This window comes from Sarcophilus harrisii, chromosome 1 (genome assembly GCF_902635505.1).
Source record: "Sarcophilus harrisii chromosome 1, mSarHar1.11, whole genome shotgun sequence".
Classification (NCBI taxonomy): Eukaryota; Metazoa; Chordata; class Mammalia; order Dasyuromorphia; family Dasyuridae; genus Sarcophilus; species Sarcophilus harrisii.
Window position 1 is genome coordinate 107930874 of NC_045426.1, and position 20504 is coordinate 107951377.

A 20504-nucleotide genomic window follows, 5' to 3' on the forward strand; every position below is an offset into this window, starting at 1 on the left:
ATGTTCTAAAGGACTGAGTCTACTTTCCCACTTCCAGTTTTTAGGGTTTTTTCCTCAAATTGTTTCTTATCCAGATACACATTTATATAATGTGTTTATCGTCTATCAAAATGTAAACTCCTTGACGCAGGGATTTTTTTTTTTGGCCTTTGTATCTTCCAGTATTTCCTTCACCTCCTTTAATATTTTACACATAGTAGGTTTGTTAAATTACAAAGCAATAGTTTAGGATTTGATGAACTCCTTTTGTTTGGAAGCTTTATAAATATGACCTGTCATTTGAGTTTTGTGTACACAACAACCAAACTAATAACTGAGTGATTATTTAATCAATGAATGTATGCTGAATGTAACAATGAGAGTAGCTGAAAACCATGCAGGGCTGGTATGTGACATTGATGTCATCTCCAGTTTTCCATGGATGCCAGGAAATTCTCAAAGTAAAATTTCAAGTGCTACTCTGAATATTTTGAAATCTTCTTTTCTGTCTTTGACAGAAGAGAATCTCTAAATGAAAGGGTCTGGCCATTTTTGTCTCTTTTTAAACGTAATTCCAGAATACTTTGCAGATAGGAATTGAAACCAGAAGACTTCAGATCCATTGTTCTCTCTGTTATGCTGTGTTTATAGTGAAATTATGATTTACAGTTACCATAAGTGTTTCTAAGTTCCAAATCTTGATTTTGTGAGGTTTTTGTCCCATCTCCCTCTTTTTTTTTTAACAGATTGTTACATAACCTATCATCAGGTGCTTGGCTGTTCATAGTCCATGCACCATTGATTTCCCTTTTTTGGTCATAGTTTCTTAGCTGGTTATAAGATGTCACCTCAGTTGCTTAATTTGCTTTCCATTCATGATTTGAAGAGATCTTTTACATGGCTTTTAATATTTGCAGTTGTTCTTTTGACAACTGTTTTCTTTTTTTTGATCAATTAACCTAAGTGAATTTTATTATATAAGGAATTGGATAGATATTTCACCAAGAGATACATTCAAAACTCATTTTGAGTTTGGAATGGAGTTTATTCATTTGTAAACCTATTATCCCTGTAGGGGAAATTACTGCCATCTCCCTCAAATGCATAGATGAAATTATGACTTGCTGTTCATGGGAAGACAGCAAAAAGAAGAGAAATATATCTTTATGCCATTCAAAAGCATGCTCCAAAACTGATTATTTATACATCTTTTTGAAGATTAGCAATATTCCTGAGCATTTATGTCCTCCTTAGTCACATCCTATGTGCATGGTCAAGTCATTTAATTTTCAGCACCCTGGGTAATTTTTGAAAATGCTAAGTTAATGAATTGCCCATCTGCATTTGTGGATAGAATATTCACACCAGGTATTCCTTATACTAACACATTCATAATTTTAAAACAAAAATAACTGAAGAAAACCAATGACCAGTGAAGAACATGAATAGTTTTTTATCTAAGGGAGGAATTTAAAAAGCAACCTCAGAGAATGAGAGAGAATCACTTATACGTTTTTACATTTATCATGAAGTTTATTTATTGTAGGAATTTTGAGTACTTTATTTTTGGTTCAATAACAGCTTTTGAATGTTTGTTCCTTTAACTAAAAGTATGTAAATATAGAGTATTTGAAAGATGGGATTAAAATTCTTGCTTTTTCCTGGGCAAGCTTTATATGTAGCACTGGATTAAAATGCAACACCATCTTGCTATTTTAGGCCAGTATGTGTGTTTGTACATGTATGTCTAAAACAGCAAATGGCGCTGGGTGGAATTTTAATTTCAAAGTTAAATGACCTTTCATGTTTGGGATGAGAGCCCAAACTTGCTACTGACCTCAAAGGGCATTTTGACTCTACTAGTTTGAAATAGTCGTTGGAGATAGATTTCTTTTTTTACTCATAGAGCTATGAGGTCATAGTTCATGAATATAAAAAAGTTAACAGAATGATTTGATTTAGAGTAAGGAATCTAGATTTAAATCTGCTACTTAATGAGACAGATGCAGCTATAAGTAGGAGTCATAGTATGACAAAAAAAAGTATTGATGAAAGAAATGTACATCATCTAAAATATTTTAAAGTGCTAGTTTCCTGATTGTTTCCCTAATAGGAGAAAGTAGGTCAGTAATTGATACTATGGAACTGATAGAGGGAAAAAAATCCCAAACACAGACTAAAACCTGGGTTCTTTTATCACTTTTGTACCCTTGGGTGAGTTATTTTATTTCCCATTATAATAGCTTCTCACATCCTTCCTCCCAAATTTTCTGCTTCAAATTTGTAGCAGTGCCAGAAATGTAAAATTTGTGTGTGTGTGCATGTGTGTATATATAAAATTTAAAGTGAATGACATAACATTTGAATGAGATTTAAAATAAATGACGTAACATATAATCACATAATATGGTATGTAAGTTTACTAATGCCTTATAAGACTTTTGAGCTACCATGTATGTAAAAAGTAAATTATAATTAAATTATCAAAATTTTGTAATTATATGTAAAGCAAGAACAAATAGCTAATGAACAATGATCAATCTTATAAAGTTCTTGGGCTCTTGTTTTTGTTACTGAGGAACTTTTGATTTTCATGAGAGATCTCTTAAGTAAAATCTTAATGTGCTTTGTTTGCCTTGTCATACACTGAGTATTTTTATTGAGATTAAAGTATTTACTCCACAGAGAACATGGAATGAAATTATGAAAACAAGTAAACAAGAAGTCACCCAGATGTCACTAAAGTTCTCCTGATCAAGTTAATAATGACAGCTAGTTTGTTTGGCAATTTAAGGTTTATAAGGCATTTTATAAACTTTATCCTCACAACAATCTTGAAAATAGATATTATCTTCACTTTACAGATGAGGAAAGGGAGGCAGGCAAACTTTAAGTGACTTATTCAGACTCATAGTGTTTGCCTGTGGTTGTTGGGACTCTGGTCCTTCTGATTCCAGGTCCAGCACTCTATATACTGTGCTATCCATTTCTTAATTCATGACCTCTGAACCAAGATAAATCAGACTTATTTAACTTACCTATTTCTATTTATAATCATTCAATTTGATACAATGAAATTGTGCCTAATTCAACATTCTTAGCTATGCTCATTTTTAAAAAAAACATTAATCTGATTGATCATGAACTTTTCAGATTTGGCCATTAAAATGGCTATGACAAGTTGACCAAACATATCACAAGCTATTCATTTCATTTGTATAGACACACCATTAATCAGGGTAAGAGCATTAGACCTCGAAAGATTCTTAGAAATCAATAGCATATTCTATCCCCTTCTTTTTAAAGAAATAGTTAATTCCTTCCAAAAACTCCAAGTCTAAAGTTTTTGTCTATGCTGTATCCCTTATTTGTGTTTTTGCCTTTAGTTTCCACATCTCTAAAATGAGAAGCAATATGTCACATGATCACCTATTTGCTTTTGTTTTTCAACTTGAAAATTCTAAGGGCTGTGTCTACCATCTTAAAAATTCTGCACAGATTAATGATGTTTAGTAAAATGTTTGTTAACCTCATGGTTTTATGGAAATAGTTTTCTCAGGTGTAGATTTAAGAAAGATCAAGCATGTTGCAGAAATGTGGTTCAGTAAATGAAGATGGAAAGAGCCTTCTTAGGAGGGGATATATATAGGCTATCATTTATATTAGTTATTGAAACCTGTTAGTGGTCAGTGGCCTAAGTTCATAGCATTTTGTGAAATACTGGCTCATATTTCTATAGTGCTTTACTACTTATACAATACTTCTCTTCAGTGAAAGAGTACTGATTTTTGAATGAGACATTTTAGGCTCAAACCCTGCTTCTTTAACTACCTACCACTGAGATCTGGAGCATGCTATTTTACCATTCCAGACTTCAATTTTTTCATTTATAAATCAAATGATTAGACTAGATACCTCTAAAGTACCTTCTCCCTCTGTATCTATGATTTTATGACCCCACCTTTTCTGAATTTATTCATACATCTCTTCATTTGATTTTCATTCTAGACCAACCATGTTGTGAACTTAACATTACATCTTCCTTCTGTATAACTTAGATGTCATTCCATATGCCTGAACTGGCCTACTTCCTATACTTTGTCTCTCAGAATATTCCGTGTTTCTTCTTATCACAGGTTTTTCTCTTCAAATTATCTTTTTTTTTTTTTTTTTTTTTTTTACTAAACTGCATATGTATCATATTCCTGTCCCCCAGTAAAATTTAAGTTTCTTGGAGCCAAAGATTGTTTGGCTTTGTATCTGTATTGCCTTCTGATTTTGGGGGGTGAGAGTAGGGGGATAGTTAGAATCACCATCTGTTATTTTTTCAGGACAGGTTACTTCCTGATGAAGGAATACTCTAACAATGAAAATCTTCAACTTACTGTATAACCTTAGATAATTGCTTGTAGACCCTGAGAGATTTATTGGAATCAAGATCACACAGCCAGTGTATTTTCAAGGTGGGACTTTAATCCAAGTAATCCTACTAGCTTTTTATCTACTCTTCCCTTAGAATGTAGTTGGAATTCAGTACAGTTTTGTTGCATTGAATTTTATTAGAAAAGTTATTAGTTCTTCTACTTTACACACAAGTAAACTAAAACTTGGAGAGGGTCAGTAATTTTGCTTAGGATCATACAACTTATCAGGTGTTATAGACATTACCCTAATCATATACTTCCAGTTTAAAATCCAAAATTTGTCTCCAAGTCCAAAACCAAATAAAACCCAAAAAGTCAAACTAAAATATTTTGAAATATCGAGGATATGATAATCAGTCTGTCTTCTTATCATAATATTAAACTTTAAGGGGAAGGATAAGTGAAGAATTATTTCCCCTCCACATTGAGTTGCTCAGTTGAATTGATCTTTTTAGTTATGAGAAATTAAAAATAAAGATAAAAAAGTAAACACATAAAGTCCACTCACTGTGATGCACTTGCATTCATAGAAATAGAGGTACCGATCTAGAGCCATTAGCAGCATATGTGATTCAAAATAATGCCTCTCCATTTTTTCTGTAGTAAGGAATTATTATCAAAAGATAACTAGGAAATCACTGAATGATCCTTTCCCTGTTGATGGCTGATGTTAGTCAGAAGTAATTTAACACATTTTACTAAACTGTGGCTTTCATAAAATAAAAAATTTGCTTTTAAACTACAAAATGAACTGTCCAAATGAACATGATGAATATGTTTATAATGACCTTGTAGAATATATTAACATCTTATAATTATTTCTAATCAAACTTTTTTTTTAAAAGGATGTAGAAAGGAACATACAGTTATTCTTACTGCACCTGAAAATAAATGTATTTATTTTCCAAAGGCTTTCTGTTCCATTTTGTCTATCATTTAATTCAGGAGCCAAGAGCTATTTTATATCCAAAATAGTCTCGTCACATTAAGCTAATCCCCTTTGAACATGCAACTCAATTTCTTTAATTAGCTTTAAAAATAAGGATCATTAAATCAGAGTGCCACCATCAATTACTGTGCAAGAGTTTGGCTGTTCAATAATGCATCAGAGCTGTGCCCTAATCAGTATTTTACTGAAAGATTTATGGAAAAGGAGGCTTTCTTAGGTCTGAAACTTAAAACATATGCCTACTATGTATGAAAAAATTTCTGTGATTACTACCATTCTTGGTGCTTTATTTTAGTGACTACACTCAATGTTTGATCAATTCATTCTTCTTTGCATTTCATATTTGGGACTAATTCCAAATGGTTGGTTACAGCATTTGTGTAAATTCACAACAAAATAATCAAATTTCTTGCCTTTGCGAGAAAAGACAAGGTGCAGATTAAAAAAAAAAAAAAAAGCCCACATTTGTTAGAGGTCCACCTGTCACAAGTTTTCCCAAGCATGCTTTACTTTTTATTTCTTATACTGCTAAAGCCAAAAGCCAAGAAGAAACACAAAAATTTAAGTAGATATCTTCTATAAAGGCCTCTGATACTTCCTTGGAGCCTGAACTCTAATAAGCGATACTAGTAGAACCTAAACTTAAGCAGGTCATTTCAAGCCTTTAAAAGGCTTCTAGTATCAGACCTGGTAATGAATTTTCTATCTCTTTTTCTAGGACTGTCCATAATAAATATAGGGAGTCACATCACAAGGCTGGACAGAGGTGAAGGGATTTTTCATCCATGCAGGACTTCAGGGGTAACTGTTCAGTTATAGAGGGATTAAAGTGTGTATTGATAGAGAGAACAGAATACTTACAAATTGTAGAGACATCTAGATCTGTCATTTTGACAAGCCTGTGCTTGGGAACTTAAAGTTAACAGCTTTAATTCTGGCTAAAACATTAAAACTTAAGCATGAAAATGTTTAAATATTCTCTAGCTCTTGAGATATGCTTGTGTTTTAGCTTTCATCATTCAAAATGCATAGTATCCATTAAGTAGACATCAGCAAAAGTGATTTTCTTCCTACTCTACATAAGTGTATTTAAAATATGTTTAGAAAAACAACAACCAAGAGTAGACAGGATAAACTACCCAAACTGCTTAAAGAAATTCAATTTGATATTTTCATAAGTCAGTATAAATTATACCAAGTTTTTCTGGAAAGATTGAGTACTATACAATAAAAGGTCATCTAGCTAATAGCATTAGCCCCATCTATGAAAGAGCAAAAGGGATAGATGAAATATAAATAGAATTCTGTATCTTCATATTTTTAACATTTTGAGTAAAGTGAATTCATATGTTTAAGCACATTTCTTGTTGTTTTGTTGTTGTTGTTGTTTTAAGTTAGCATCAAATTCCCATATATATGGTCTCAAATAAGATCCATTTTCTCTCTCAGTCATATTCTTTTACTGTCCTCCATTTTTGGAATGATCTCTATCCTCATCTCTGCTTACTGATTTTCTTAAGTTCTTTCAAGTCCCAACCAAAAGCTCATTTTCTACAAAAAGCCTTTCCCAACCTGTCTTAATTCCAGTGTCTCTTTTTAATTATTTCCTATTAATTATTTCTCACTTGTCCTGTTTATAACTTGCTATCTGTTCATTTGTTGTCTCCCTCACTTGTAAACTCCTTCTAAGAAAAGGATTCTCTTTTCCCTCTTTTTGTATTCTCAGTGATTAGCACAGTACTTCTAATATATTGGACATTTATTAAATGTTTATTGACTGTATTAGATTCTATGGAATGAGAAATATTTTTCTTATGCATCTGTCAAATTTCAAACTTAGAAACAACCTACATATTAAAAAAATGAAAACTATATTTCTAGAATCTGTGTCCTAGATATATGGGAATTTGATGCTTAAACATTTTTTTTAAACAACCAAGTTTATTGACCCTAGGTTGTGGTTGTTTCTAACCTGCTCCAGTTCATCAGTTTCCCACCAAGAGAAAGGATGCATGCTTCAACATCATTTTTTCTGAAAGTATGTCTGGTCACTGCATTTATCTGAGGTCTGACATCTTTCAAAGATGTTTTCCTTATTCATGATTAATAGGCATCATTTTCATAAGTATTTTATCTGCTAAACAATTTATAAATATTCTTATTTTGTTTTCATGATTCTGAAAAGTAGATACTGTCATCATTTCCATTTTATATGTGAGTAGAAAGTGAGGCAGGTGAGATGAAGTGACTTGTTCAGTATGTCACAGCCAAAAAATTTCAACTCAAGTCTTCTTGACTCCAGGTCCACATTGCCATAAAGCTTCCTTTACATTATTGTGATATAGTTATCATGTATATGTTCTCTTTGTTCTTATTTCACTCTATATCAATTTATACAACAAGTCTTCCTAGGTTTCTTTTAATTATTTTTATTTTTTATTCCTAATGGCACAGTAATATTATCCTCTCTCATTCTCTGAGTAATGAGCATTTACCTTCCCCTCTAATTCTTTCCTTCAACAAAATGTATGATTATAAATATTTTTTGTGGATGTGGGACTTTTTCTTTTTCCATTACCTCTTTTGAAGTATCTGCCTAGTAGTGATGATATTCCTGGATCTTTTGATTATGTACATTTTAGTGACTTTAGAGTAGAGGTCAAAATTATTTTTTTCAGAATTGGTGGACTAAGTCACAATTATATTAATTATGCATTAGTGTTCCTAGCCTTCCAAAGATAAGAGTTTTTCAGTACTGGACTTCCTTTTATCCTGTATCTCCAGAAAAATTAAGAATAATTTTGTTTTGTAGTTAAGTTGCTTCGGTGGGGAAAGTCAAAATATTTACATGCTGATTTATATAGTCAGAAAAGGTGCATCTTAAAAAAAAGAGCCTTTGAGATCTACTTTCTTTTTATGAAAAACACTGTGGGGTATTTGAATCCAGAATCCAGAGTTTCCCCAGATTGTGAAGATTGTTCCTGCAGGGAATAAGTAGAGGTCACATCATAAATGCTTTTAAGTGTAGCAGAGAGAATTAAAACAAAATCTTTCCCCTTGCAGATACATAAACTATCTAACAATTTGTTGTCATGTAACCTAAAAAGATATCTTTTTAAGACACCAAGTACTGTTTCCTGTAGTCACAATTATTATAATGAATAACTCGTTACTTTTTTCTTATGCTTCAAGAACACTTTAATGTCACCTCTGTAATTCAGTTTAAACGTTTATTAAGTAACTATTGCATAGAAAGTACCAATGAAATAGCAAGTTTTAAATAATACTGATTTCCTGATCTTATTTAATATACAGTCAGTAAGGGGACTAAGAGATATATACAGAATAAATGACACAGATGGATTTGGTGACTTCTATAGTTCCATTTCAGTACTAAATTTGTGATCCCATGGTTCTTTGAATGTAGAATAGTTCTGGGCATATAGTAGGTGCTTTTTATAGATGTTGTATTTTATAGTTCAAGGGAGAAAATATAGTTACTGACTCTAGGGGATTGGGGAAAGATTCCTGAAGGAAATGGCAAATGTGGGATGAAAACTTGATAATTATTTGGTGAATCTGGTATATAAGTTATCTAAATTGATTCTCTTTGTAGATCCAAACTCTTAAGTATTTGCCATCTTTCTAATTAAATTTGTTTTCTCTAAACTGGGTCCTTATATATATCCACTAGACAGTGGACTTATCAACTTTTTGCAGACTTATTAAAAAGGACATGCCTAACTTTGGGGCTCTGTGATATAGATTAAAAAATTTAAAGAGATTTTTGATGGGTAGAATAATACAATTAATCATTTTTTAGAAAAAATTTAGAAAATTATTTTATAAATCTGACTTTGAACAACATCTTTTTCAAGAACAAATTGAATGAATTTTCAACTGATTTAAACAAACTGAAAAACAAACCTACTTTATTAACATGAACTTTTTTCCCCCTTAGGATCTTAATATTGTAATTAGTTGAGCCAGGGGAAGCAAGTTAATTCTGAGAGTGTTCTCCCTTGGAATGAGAATTAATCTGTTAACATACTAGGGAGTACCTTTGAAGGACTCATTACTTTGTTCCCAGCATCTAGTTTGTTCATCCTGGCTCACCATAGCATAAGTCCAAATATTTTTTTCTCTATGCAAACACACCATAGGCGTTAGGACCTTGTGTGTGGGATCCTCAGCCTGTCGCAGCTTTCATCATGCCATCTGCTTCAACCTGAGATGTGTAGAGTTTGCTGGCAGACTTTTTTGAAGTTGCCATGGCTCAGGATAAAAAACCAGGCTTGGCATAACAAGGCTGTTTAAAAAATACACCATACGTACATACATACATACACTCACATATATATTATACATGTATGTATATATACACACATGTGCATATACCCATAGTATAATATATACATACATGTAGGCATAAATGTTAATTCATCCCAAATGATTTAAAATAATCATTTAAAGGATAACAAAATGCTTTCTACCTCTGACACCCCTTGCTCCCCTCACCCAGTAGTTGAAAACAGGTAGCTGATTAATTCACTGGATCATTGGTAATCTGAAAACTCTCTTTGTGTCTTATAGAGGTAGTGCATTTTTAAATAGTTATATATAAAACAACACATCGATTTACATAGTGTGATGATTTATGAAGAAAGAAGGAAAGTCTATATAAAACTCCTTAATCAAAGGAATAACAGTGGCAGTAACAACATTAATGATTTAACACTAAAAGGCACTATGATTTCACATGTGGTAGGTTCTTTTTACACTTACACAGAACAAATGCTTTAGAAAATGTTTTTGACTAAGTTTCTTAATTGAAAATATTCATTACTTGGTGACCAGCCATTTTATGATAAAGCAACAAGCATTTACTAAACACCTGCTGTGTACATAGCACCATGATAAGGCTCTTGGGAAGGTATACAGTTGGCCACCTAACATGAACTTAAAGCCTTTCAACCTTAGTAGGATGGATAGGTCTTTTGTGCCACTTTCAAAGCCTTTGAGAACCCATAGTCAAAGTATGTGCCACAATGAAATGATAGTCTGACTGAGTCAGTGTTTCTTACGTTCTTATTTTGTGGGGAAAGTAGTCAGGTGAGGGCAAAGTGGAAAGTAATTTAGAGTCAATAGCTGAGCCAGGTTGGAAGTGAGATTGTGAAGTGTAACTACTTCCCAAAGTAAGGGTTTCAAGGAGAAACTCCCCAAACAGGATGAGGCTACAGTGGAGGCAGCATCTCTACCATGAGAGGGCTGCTGAAATGGAAGTTGAAAGAAATCCAGGGAATAGAAGTTGAGCTGTGTTAAAATAGTTAAAAGAGGTGGAATGGAGAAATAATATTAATGGGAATAATAATAAAATAATGATCATATTTGTATACATAGATTTAGATGTAGAATGTTGTAATAGTAAAGCCACTTAGATGAGACCAGGTGTTCTTTGTCCCAACTCTTTTGGGCTGTTTAGTAACTTAATCTTGTAAGGTGGTGAGGGCAATTAGCTATTAACATGATTCTGCTTTATTCTGCTATAGAGAGGCTTCAATGTATCTGCTTCTCAGTCAGTTAACACACATCCCCTCACATTAACTCCATTTTATTTTGTCTGTGTTTTGTTTGTACTTAGCTCTTTGAATTTTGTCTCCTTTGTTAGATTGTAATTTCCTTGAGATAAATGACTCTTTTTTAAATTTTTCAATTAAAAAATTTTTGAGTAGTGACTGTCTTTTGCTTTATACTTTGTGTCCCTTGGTGCTTACTTAGCACAATACATGGCATGCAGGCACTTAATAAATGCTTATTGATGAACTGATTTTTCTTTCTAGTTCTCATCTTTAATTCTTGAGTCCCCTCTTATCCTTACATAGCTTCACATTGTGAAATTCACATATATGTTGGTGGAAGAATAGGATTTCCAGTATTCCATTTTGAAAAGATTGTCTCTAAATGATCTTGACATAGGTTAGATCATTAGGCTAAATCAATAAGATGAATTTCTATAATAAATTCTATATTCTAAACAAACAAACCTTATTCACAGATAACAATATGGAGAGGTTTAGATAGTAATTCAACTAAAATAATGAGGTAGATTTAATGTGCAGCAAATTCAGTAAGTCATTTTTATGACTATATGTGATCTTCAGTGTATATGTGATAAGGAAGGAAAAGAGTTCTCCCATAATGCACTGAGAATGATTGTGTCCAGAACAAGGGAGTTGCGAGTATGACTGTTCTCTACCCTGCTCTAAGTCCACTTAGAGTATTATGTTTAGTGCTGGATCTAGGAGGTATATCAATAAACTGAAGAACAACTAGAAGCTGATCAGGATGGTAAAGGGCCTTGAGATTATGTCATAAAGAGGATTTGTGGAAGGAACTGGGAATGTTTAACTTGTAGAAGAGCAATTGAAGCTGGAGGAGAGGGGGTGATAGCTGCCCATCAATTACTTAGAAGGATGTGTCATGGGAAAAGGGTTCAACTTATTCTGCTTATTCTGAGATAACAAAATAAAGAATAATGGATTCAAATTGCAAATTTTTATTAAAAAAAAGCTTGAGAATAATTAGCAACCTCAAAACAGAAGGGGCTGTCTTGAGAGTTTGTGAACTTCCCCTCAGTTCAGATCATCAGGGGAAAGTTGGATGTTTACTTATTTCAAATTTGTAAATTCACAAGAGAAAGGACAAGAAAATTTTCTTCCAACATATTCCCTATGGATATCCTCTGTCTTTGGGAAAGTGGGCTCAAACTTAGAGTTTCTATAGTTAACCCTTTTGTTCTCCCTTCACCCCAGTTCACTTTCATATTTGGCATAGCCCATGGATAAATGGTTTTAGCTTCCCTATCTCAATAGACTACACAATCTGGTATAAATTTTAGCTCCTAGAGTTCTGGTGGTTTACCATTCTGACTTTTCAAAGCTCACAGGGTCATAGATATCTGCAGAACTCCTTTTCTCAAAAGCAGGAAAGAAAAAAATTGGAAAGAAGCAAAGAACAGTGTGTTACACTTGTGGACCACATGTTGGTTCCCCATATTATAGTTGTGTTAGATAGCTCAAGATCAAATTTTCTTCTTTATGTGTTCATCACACCAGAAAAAGGCAGAATATATAAAAATGATTTTATTTGTGGAGTAGAGCCTTACCATTTCATATCCTTAAGCCTTTCTATAAGCAGGCTTTCTTTCTCATAAGCTGGCAGGAGGCAGAAATTATTGAGTATCCTATTGAGTATGAGATTTATGAAGTCTACTCCCTGCCACCTTACCTCGTGTTTAAAAAAACTGCCATTCTTGCTAAGTTGTCTTGTATGCATTTTAAATATGTTGTCTATGTTGCCAAATCAGAAAAGCCCCCCGTTCTTTGGACAGACACAAACAGTACCTTTTCTCTTATTTCTGAAATTATTATATTATAATATAATATATGTTATATATTATATTATATATAATGTAATATATAATATATAATATATATATTATATATATATATATAATATTATAAGAAAACAGGCTCAAAACAGTCAAGCATACAGTCCTACATGTAGAGGTGGAAATCATAATTTCTCTTGAAGGCAGTAATGAAGATTCACCAAACAAAGAGCAGATTACTGCTTGCTTATTTAGTACTTAGCATTTGCCTATCTTGAAATATGAAGTGGGCCTTTCCCTCATTCAAGGCAGCAGCAGAGAAAAGAAAAAAGCAAGGAAAATTCAGCCTTATTTTTCCTAAGGGAGCTTTCCTGACAATTTTAATGTCTCCCTGATGGGATTTTGGATCTGGAATCAATATCTCAGGTGAAAAATAGATTCTCCCAAAACATTCCTAGGGGATTAAAGAGTGTTTCATCTACTTTTTCTTCCCCTCTAAGTATCTTTGGATGGGATTCTTGATAAGTTACAAATTAACTAGATATCTTCTAGGTCCATTCCAACTACAAGATCTACAATTTTATGATTCTGTAAACTAAAAGGACTCATAATGAGGCATGGCTATTTTCATCATTTGTATAAAATTTTGGGTACATTCAGTCCTTTGGTATCTAACGTTGATGTTTTCCTAGGAACCTCATTAACATATTATCATTTCACTTTACAAGCATTTATGAAAATTATTTTAGATACTGTAACTAAAATATAGAATAAAATTAGACAATATCTCAAATTGCAAATGTTCCACTTACACCTTGAGAGAAAATATAGTATAGGGGATAGAACACTACACTAAGTTCTAAAGCTATCTCAGACATTAAATACCTATGTATTCATAAGTCAATTACTCTAAGTCTCAGTTTCCTAGTTTGTAACTAGGCTTGAATTTGGTCATCTCTGAAATCCTCTTTCCGGGCTCCAGATCTATGACCCTGTACCACTTTCTGCAATCCATTGAGGAAAATTTGTAATAAATTGGGGATCAGAAAATAAATTCTCTACATCCATGTAATACTGCTGTACAATTTATTTTACATTTTTTGAAGAGTCCTCTGCCAAAGTCCAAAGGACCAAGTTCAAATCTTATCTCAATCATGCTATGTGTGGCTTTGAACAAGTAATTTAACCTCATTTTTTTTTCATCTCTAAAATTTTTTCCATTTGTTTTTTTTTTTCCATTTGGCCTCTGAAGTCCCCTTCCTTGCCCTGTAATTATAATGATTACTCTAAAAGCTGTGTAAGCAGAGCCTTGGTTTTGATACATCTCACCAAAGTCAAAAGTCTTCAAGTGAAAGCCCCTGAACAGGTTTTATTAATGTTTCTCATCCAAGGATTAGTCAAGATTATGTTTCTCATCCAAGGATTAGTTCAGAGAAGAACATCATCAGAAAGTTGCATGGTAATTTCTTTTTTGGCTATGACATTAGGAGACTGTTTCCTAATGTTTGGAGGCATTGAGATCCATATTGGTGGAGAACTAGCCCACACCAATGAAATCACACATCCTTTATTAAGTATTTAAAAGGACATCCCAGCTTCTTTGGATACAGTTAAGGAACCAGTTATCTAATGTTGAAAGTTTATAATAATCCCTTTGTCATTCTTAGGTAAATGTTATACCATCCAAATCTTCAAGTGGTGAGTTCTCACAACTTCCACATTTTGCATCTAGTGGGCATCCTACTTCATATAATGAGCCTTATTTATTGGGTCAAAATAATGGCGATTTTGAATCACATATGGGAACCAGCATTCCTCAAATCAATGGGAAACCTTCAGGTGATGAATTTGATCAGCTTATCAAAAATATGGCACAGGTGAGATATGATTTTTGTTGTTCACAATGATTAGCATTTGCTTATGTTTATGAAAATGTTGCCCTCAGATAATTAAGACCTTTCTCAGTTAAATATTGTGAAGTTAAAAATGTCTGAGTCATTTTATTGATGAAAGAACATATTTTGTGGGAAAATTTAGATGTGGGAGATGGAATTTAAATGCATTTGCTATCAATGGAAAGCAATTATTTCATGATGATTTATTTAGTGAGTGTCTGATTTTAAACTGTAGTATTTGCCTTTGGGTATTTTTGTAGCCTTTCATATGTTCTGTTAGATATTATTAAGGATGAATGAAATGTCTGCTAACATGCTAAGCTGGCTCTGTTGCTCTGTGTGACCTCCGGTAAATCATTTAACATCTTGTCTCTCATTTTGTTCATCTGAAAATTCGGGGTCACAATGTTACATCCTTCAGAGTATTGTGAGATTTAAAAAAACCTAATATATGTAAAATATAAGTAAGAAGATATACAAATAAGATATCATTACATTGATGAGATTTACTTCTCCTTTTCATTATTTTTGTTTGTTGGGTTTCTTGAACAGGGTCGTCCGATAGAGATTTTTGAACTTGTTAAGCCTGCAAGTGGTGGCTTAGGGTTCAGTGTTGTAGGGCTGAAGAGTGAAAACAGAGGTGAACTGGGGATATTTGTGCAAGAGATCCAAGAGGGAAGTGTGGCACAAAGGTGAGGCTATTCCCAAACTCCTGTCATTAGTATACTGGATTATTCTCTTTCTTCCTCATCATGGCACAGCTTTAGAGTATTAAGGGACCTATCTCAGAGGTCTATCTCAAAGGATTTTTCAGGAAAAAAAAATTGACATGAAAAATTCACTAAACAGTTTTCAAAGTTTATGTTTATTTCTTTTCTAGTCCAGAGTCATCTTTAGAAAATGTAGTTGAATTTTATTTCTATAGAAGCTTAACCTCATTTCTTCATAGAAATAAGATTTTAGTCTAGTTTCCTAATTTAGTGTCAGCATAATAATTGATAGGGTCCTTTCAGCTTTAAAGCTCATAGTCAAGAATAAACATAGAGCTTTGACTGTAAGGAGCTAAGCTGAGAGCATATAAATGGGGGCATGTTTTGCTTGTGATAGGTACCAATATGAAGAGGCCATAGAAGGGGAGGAGATAGCTATAGGGTCTGTGCTGTCCTGGAGAGGCAGTGGGATTAGCTTCAAAGAGATCTAGCTAATTACCAGAGGGCCCAAATAACTTCCTTTAGGAGAACTGCAGGAGGAAGATTACAAAGTGTGGAACAGAGAAAATAGGATAATAAAAACAGGAGAAATCTATCCAGAAGCATTGGTAATTTCATTGACAGCTGTCACATCTTTTTCTTCCTGTTATTGACAGAGATGGGAGATTAAAAGAAGCTGATCAAATACTAGCAATCAATGGATATGCACTTGATCAGACAATAACACACCAACAGGCTATCAGCATCCTTCAGAAGGCCAAAGATAATGTCCAGCTCATTATTGCCAGAGGCTCATTACCTCCACTTATGAGCCCCATAGTTTCTCGTTCTCCATCAGCTGCTAGTACAGTTTCAGCTCACTCCAATCCTGTGGTAAGTGTTTCCCCCCCCCCCAAGAAAAGAGTGTGTGGATATGTCTCTCTCTATATATGTATGTATGTATGTATGCCTATATTATATATATATATATATATACATATGTATATATGTGTGTGTATGTGTGCATATGTGTGCATGTGCATACATATACATATATATATATGTATGTATATGTATATGTATATATTCCCACAGCTTCATGGAGGTCCATGTACTCCTGATCATGGATACATAATTTCTTTCATGGTATTGTAACTAGATGTTGCAGTGGATAGACTGCTGGTCCTGGAGTCAGGGAAAACTATATTCAAATTAAGCCTCAAATACTTATTAGCTTGAATGATATTAGGCAAATGATTTCATTTCTTGTATGCTGCCTTCTCTCTCTCCCTTCCTTTCATCCCTTCTTCTATTTCTCTTTGCTCTTTTCTCTCCCATTCTCTCGCCCTCCATTGTCTCCTCAAACTCTTTTTGTTGGTTACACATTATGTATTCAATGTCCCAATTCCTCAGATCTTTTATAACCCGTTCTTCAAAAAAAATCCCTTTGTTTTATTTTGCATAAGTTTTGCATTTTGACACACAGCATATATCATACATGTTACAGTATGCAGGTATATATGTATACATGCATGTACATACATGTATACTGCATATATGTTAAGCTTATAAGTGGTGGCAAGTAGGAATAAACTAAATGTTGTGAACTTATCTAACCATTCTGGAGGACAATTTGAATTATGCCCAATGGACTATAAAATTATCTATCCATACCATTTGATCCAGCAATACTAGGTCTTTATCCCAGAGACATTAAAAAGAAGCCAAAGCCACCTATTTGTACAAAATATTTATAGTATTCTTTTTGTGGTGTCTGAGAATTGGAAATTCAGAGCGATGGCCATCAATTGAAGAATGGCTGAATGAGTTGTGGTCTATGATTGTGATGGACTATTTTTGTGCTTTAAGAAATGATAAGCAGGATTATTTCAAAAAAAACCTGGAAAAATTTACATGAACTGATGCAAAATGAAGTTATAATCAGGAAATCATTGTCCACAGAAACAGTAACATTGCACAATGAATTGTGAAAGAGTTAGCCATTCTCAGCAATGCAGTGATCCAAGACAATCGCAAAGGACTTATGATGAAATATGCTGTCTGCCTTAAGAGAAAAAACTGATTGTCTGAATATAGACTGAATGAAGCATGCTATTTTTCTTTTTCCTTACTTCCTTCCTTCTTCATTCTTTTTATTCTTTGCTTGAGTCTTCTTGGACTAATATGGAAATGTTGTACATGATCACGCATGTATAACCTGTATTAGATTACTTACCATCTCAGGGACAAGGGAGGGGAAGGAGGAATGGATAGAATTTGGAGCTCAAAATTAAAAAAAAAAAAGTTTAAATTTTTTTTAAACATGTAATTGCGAAAAGAAAATATTCAAGTAAAATAAAAGTAATAATATAGTAGCATATTACTATAAAAATAAAAGTAGTCATAATTTCACACGTGAACAAGGTTATGTTTCAGATTTGGAAGTTACATTTGATCAGCCAAATATGATCAAAAATTATCAGAAAAACAGACTAATTTTTGAAGCAGAGGAATTAGAAGATCAAATTGCTATTATTTGATGGATTATAGAGGAAGCAAAGGAATTTCAGAAAAAATCTACCGCTTCATTGACTGTAATAATAACATATGCATTTTTGTTCTCAAAAACCACTGCACTATACAAAATCATGCAATAGAAATCATAGAGGTTGTGGGGTAAGTGATTTTAGGGACATAACTCTTAAAACCTTCATAATGGCAAAACCAACTCTATTTAAGACACATAATTTCATGCATGATCTAAAAAAACCCAGAAAATTAAAAAAATAGTCAATAGTTTTACACCACTTAAATGGTTAAGAAATACATAAATACTGGCCAAGCCCAAGTGTAAGGCCTGGAACTGCTATCCAACTCTGGGCCTCTAGGCAGGGCAGGAGTCCATGGGATATAGAGGTGGGGTTAAAGGTGGTATGAGCCAGACCTTTTTTTTCTGTTATAGTTCATATAGTTAACCTAAGCATATACAATAAAGAGGGCATTTTACATTTAAAAAGACATGAAGTTTGTTGTGGAAGTAGGCAGGGAAAGGGGTTGCATTTTTTTTGAGTTATTGTGAAATGGTGCATTTTTCTGCAAAAGAAGTTGAACTTAAACTATAAATCTTCCCTAATACGTCAATCAAATTGGAACAAATTCAGGTTTTCAAAATTTGTGTTACAGCAGAACTGACTGTACTTGACATATCTGTCTTACAGAATTGTTATGAGGAAAGTCCTTTGTAAGTTGAAAAGCACTTTTGTAAAATAAGCTTTTATTATTTTTATTCAGGTCCAGTGGCAACATGTGGAGACCATTGAATTGCTTAATGATGGATCAGGTCTAGGATTTGGTATAGTAGGAGGAAAATCAACAGGAGTAATAGTAAAAACCATTTTACCTGGAGGAGTGGCTGATCAGGTAATCTCAATCAGTTGACATGTTTTGTTTGTGATTACCATAAGTTAGTATCATATATCATAAAATAGAAACCAAAAAATCAAACCTTTAGACTACATCCTAATAGAGTAAGTTCCTAGAAGGCAGAAATTATTTTGTTTTTGTCTTTTAATCTCCAACACCTGAAACAGTGCTTTTTTTTCATAGTAGGCATCTAATAAGTACTTCTTAAATGGATGACTTGAACTTTAAATTTTACTGATTAATTTTTTTTCTTTTATCTTGGGGAAGAAAATCATCTGGGATGTGAGTTTGGTCCTAGATTTTTGGCTAGATTATCTGTAAGAACTCCATATTGAGATCAAAGATTTGGATTCTATCCCTATATTTTCCATTTATCTTCACTGTGTTCCATGGCCACAAAAAAGTATTCCTAAACCCAGCTAGCTATCTTGCTATCTTACATAAACATACTATCATTGGTTACTAGTTATCACTTCCACAGACAAGCTTCATTTTTTTTTTAAGGTAAAATGCCCTTTCTTGTATATGCTCAGGTTCATAGGAACTATGAACAGAAAAGGTCTGGCTCATACTACCTTTGATCCTACTCTTATATCCCATGGACTCCTGCCTTGCCTGGAAGTCGAGAGTTGGGTAACAGTTCCAGGCCTTAGACTTGGTTTTGGTCGCTATTTATGTTTTTCTTAACCATTTAAAAGGTATATAACCATTTACTGTTTTTTTTTTTAAATCAAGTTTCTGATTTTTTTAGATCAGTGACAAAGGTTTTGAGAATTATGTTCCTAAATCACTTTTCCCTCAAGCTCTATGGCTTTTATTACATGATTTTGTATAGTGCTGTGTTTTGTTTTGTTTTTTGAGAATACATATATTGAGTTATAGTAGAAATGCAGAAATTTTGAGAATAGCTCAACAAATTACTACTATTGGGAGTGGGGAATCCTCTCACTTCACCCTCAAAGTTCATATTGTAATCATGGATCACTATTGTCAGATTTCTGGATGACCACAGCATTTCATAGCATGTTTTTAGTATGTGATATATATTAAAACACTGTTTAGTATGCATATTTATTACAGTTTTAAATATGTGATTTCAGTGGTATAGTTCCTTCTAGAAATACAAATTATGATCCTTGTAAATCTTTGGACACAGTCTTCATGAATTTTTGTGTCCTTAAAAAATTTCTTAGCTAGTTTTGAGCCTCTCCAAATTTAGGTGGACTAGTTCTTGGATGAAAGATGTACAATCCCATGTCAGATTTTTTTGAGCTTGATAGGATATATTCCAAAGTTTGTGCTACCATGATATGTAACCTTTGAAATCTAATAGTTGCCATGGTAACCTTAAGCTATATGAGGATTTTACTGGAGTATACATGTAACAGAAGAATAATTGACAAATTTGTTAATTGTTATGATTATTCACACATTTATTGCATTGAGGGAAAAATATTAATATTAATACTGTACTCCCTACTTGGGCACTAGTCTGCCAAAATGATTTATTTAATTTTTCATTAATGAATATGCAAGCCATTTCTAGCTTGGTGAAAAAGATGTCCAAACTAGCATCATCCCTTATATAATAATTCTCTGCCCCAAGAAAATTTCATTTATAGGAATCTTGAAATGGGACACAATATATTAACATTCCTAACATTCCAGAAGTGAGCATCCTAGTCACTCTCTCCTTCCTCCCAGACCACTTCAGGGAGCCATGAGAGTGCCCTGGTTTTCATGAAAGAGTACTTC

General features: G+C 33.2%; 1 protein-coding gene across 24 annotated transcripts in view; it reads left to right on the forward strand.

The window, feature by feature from the left end:
* MPDZ (multiple PDZ domain crumbs cell polarity complex component) overlaps positions 1–20504 on the forward strand; it is a 211983-nt gene that overhangs the window by 44888 nt on the left and 146591 nt on the right. For 23 of the 24 annotated variants that reach the window (XM_031961670.1, XM_031961657.1, XM_031961663.1 and 20 more), the window contains exons 4-7: positions 14410–14619; positions 15190–15329; positions 16004–16220; positions 18618–18746. In XM_031961670.1, coding sequence (XP_031817530.1) covers positions 14410–14619; positions 15190–15329; positions 16004–16220; positions 18618–18746 — 696 coding nt within the window. The remainder of the gene's footprint in view (positions 1–14409; positions 14620–15189; positions 15330–16003; positions 16221–18617; positions 18747–20504) is intronic. The other variant, XM_031961702.1, reaches the window with a different exon arrangement.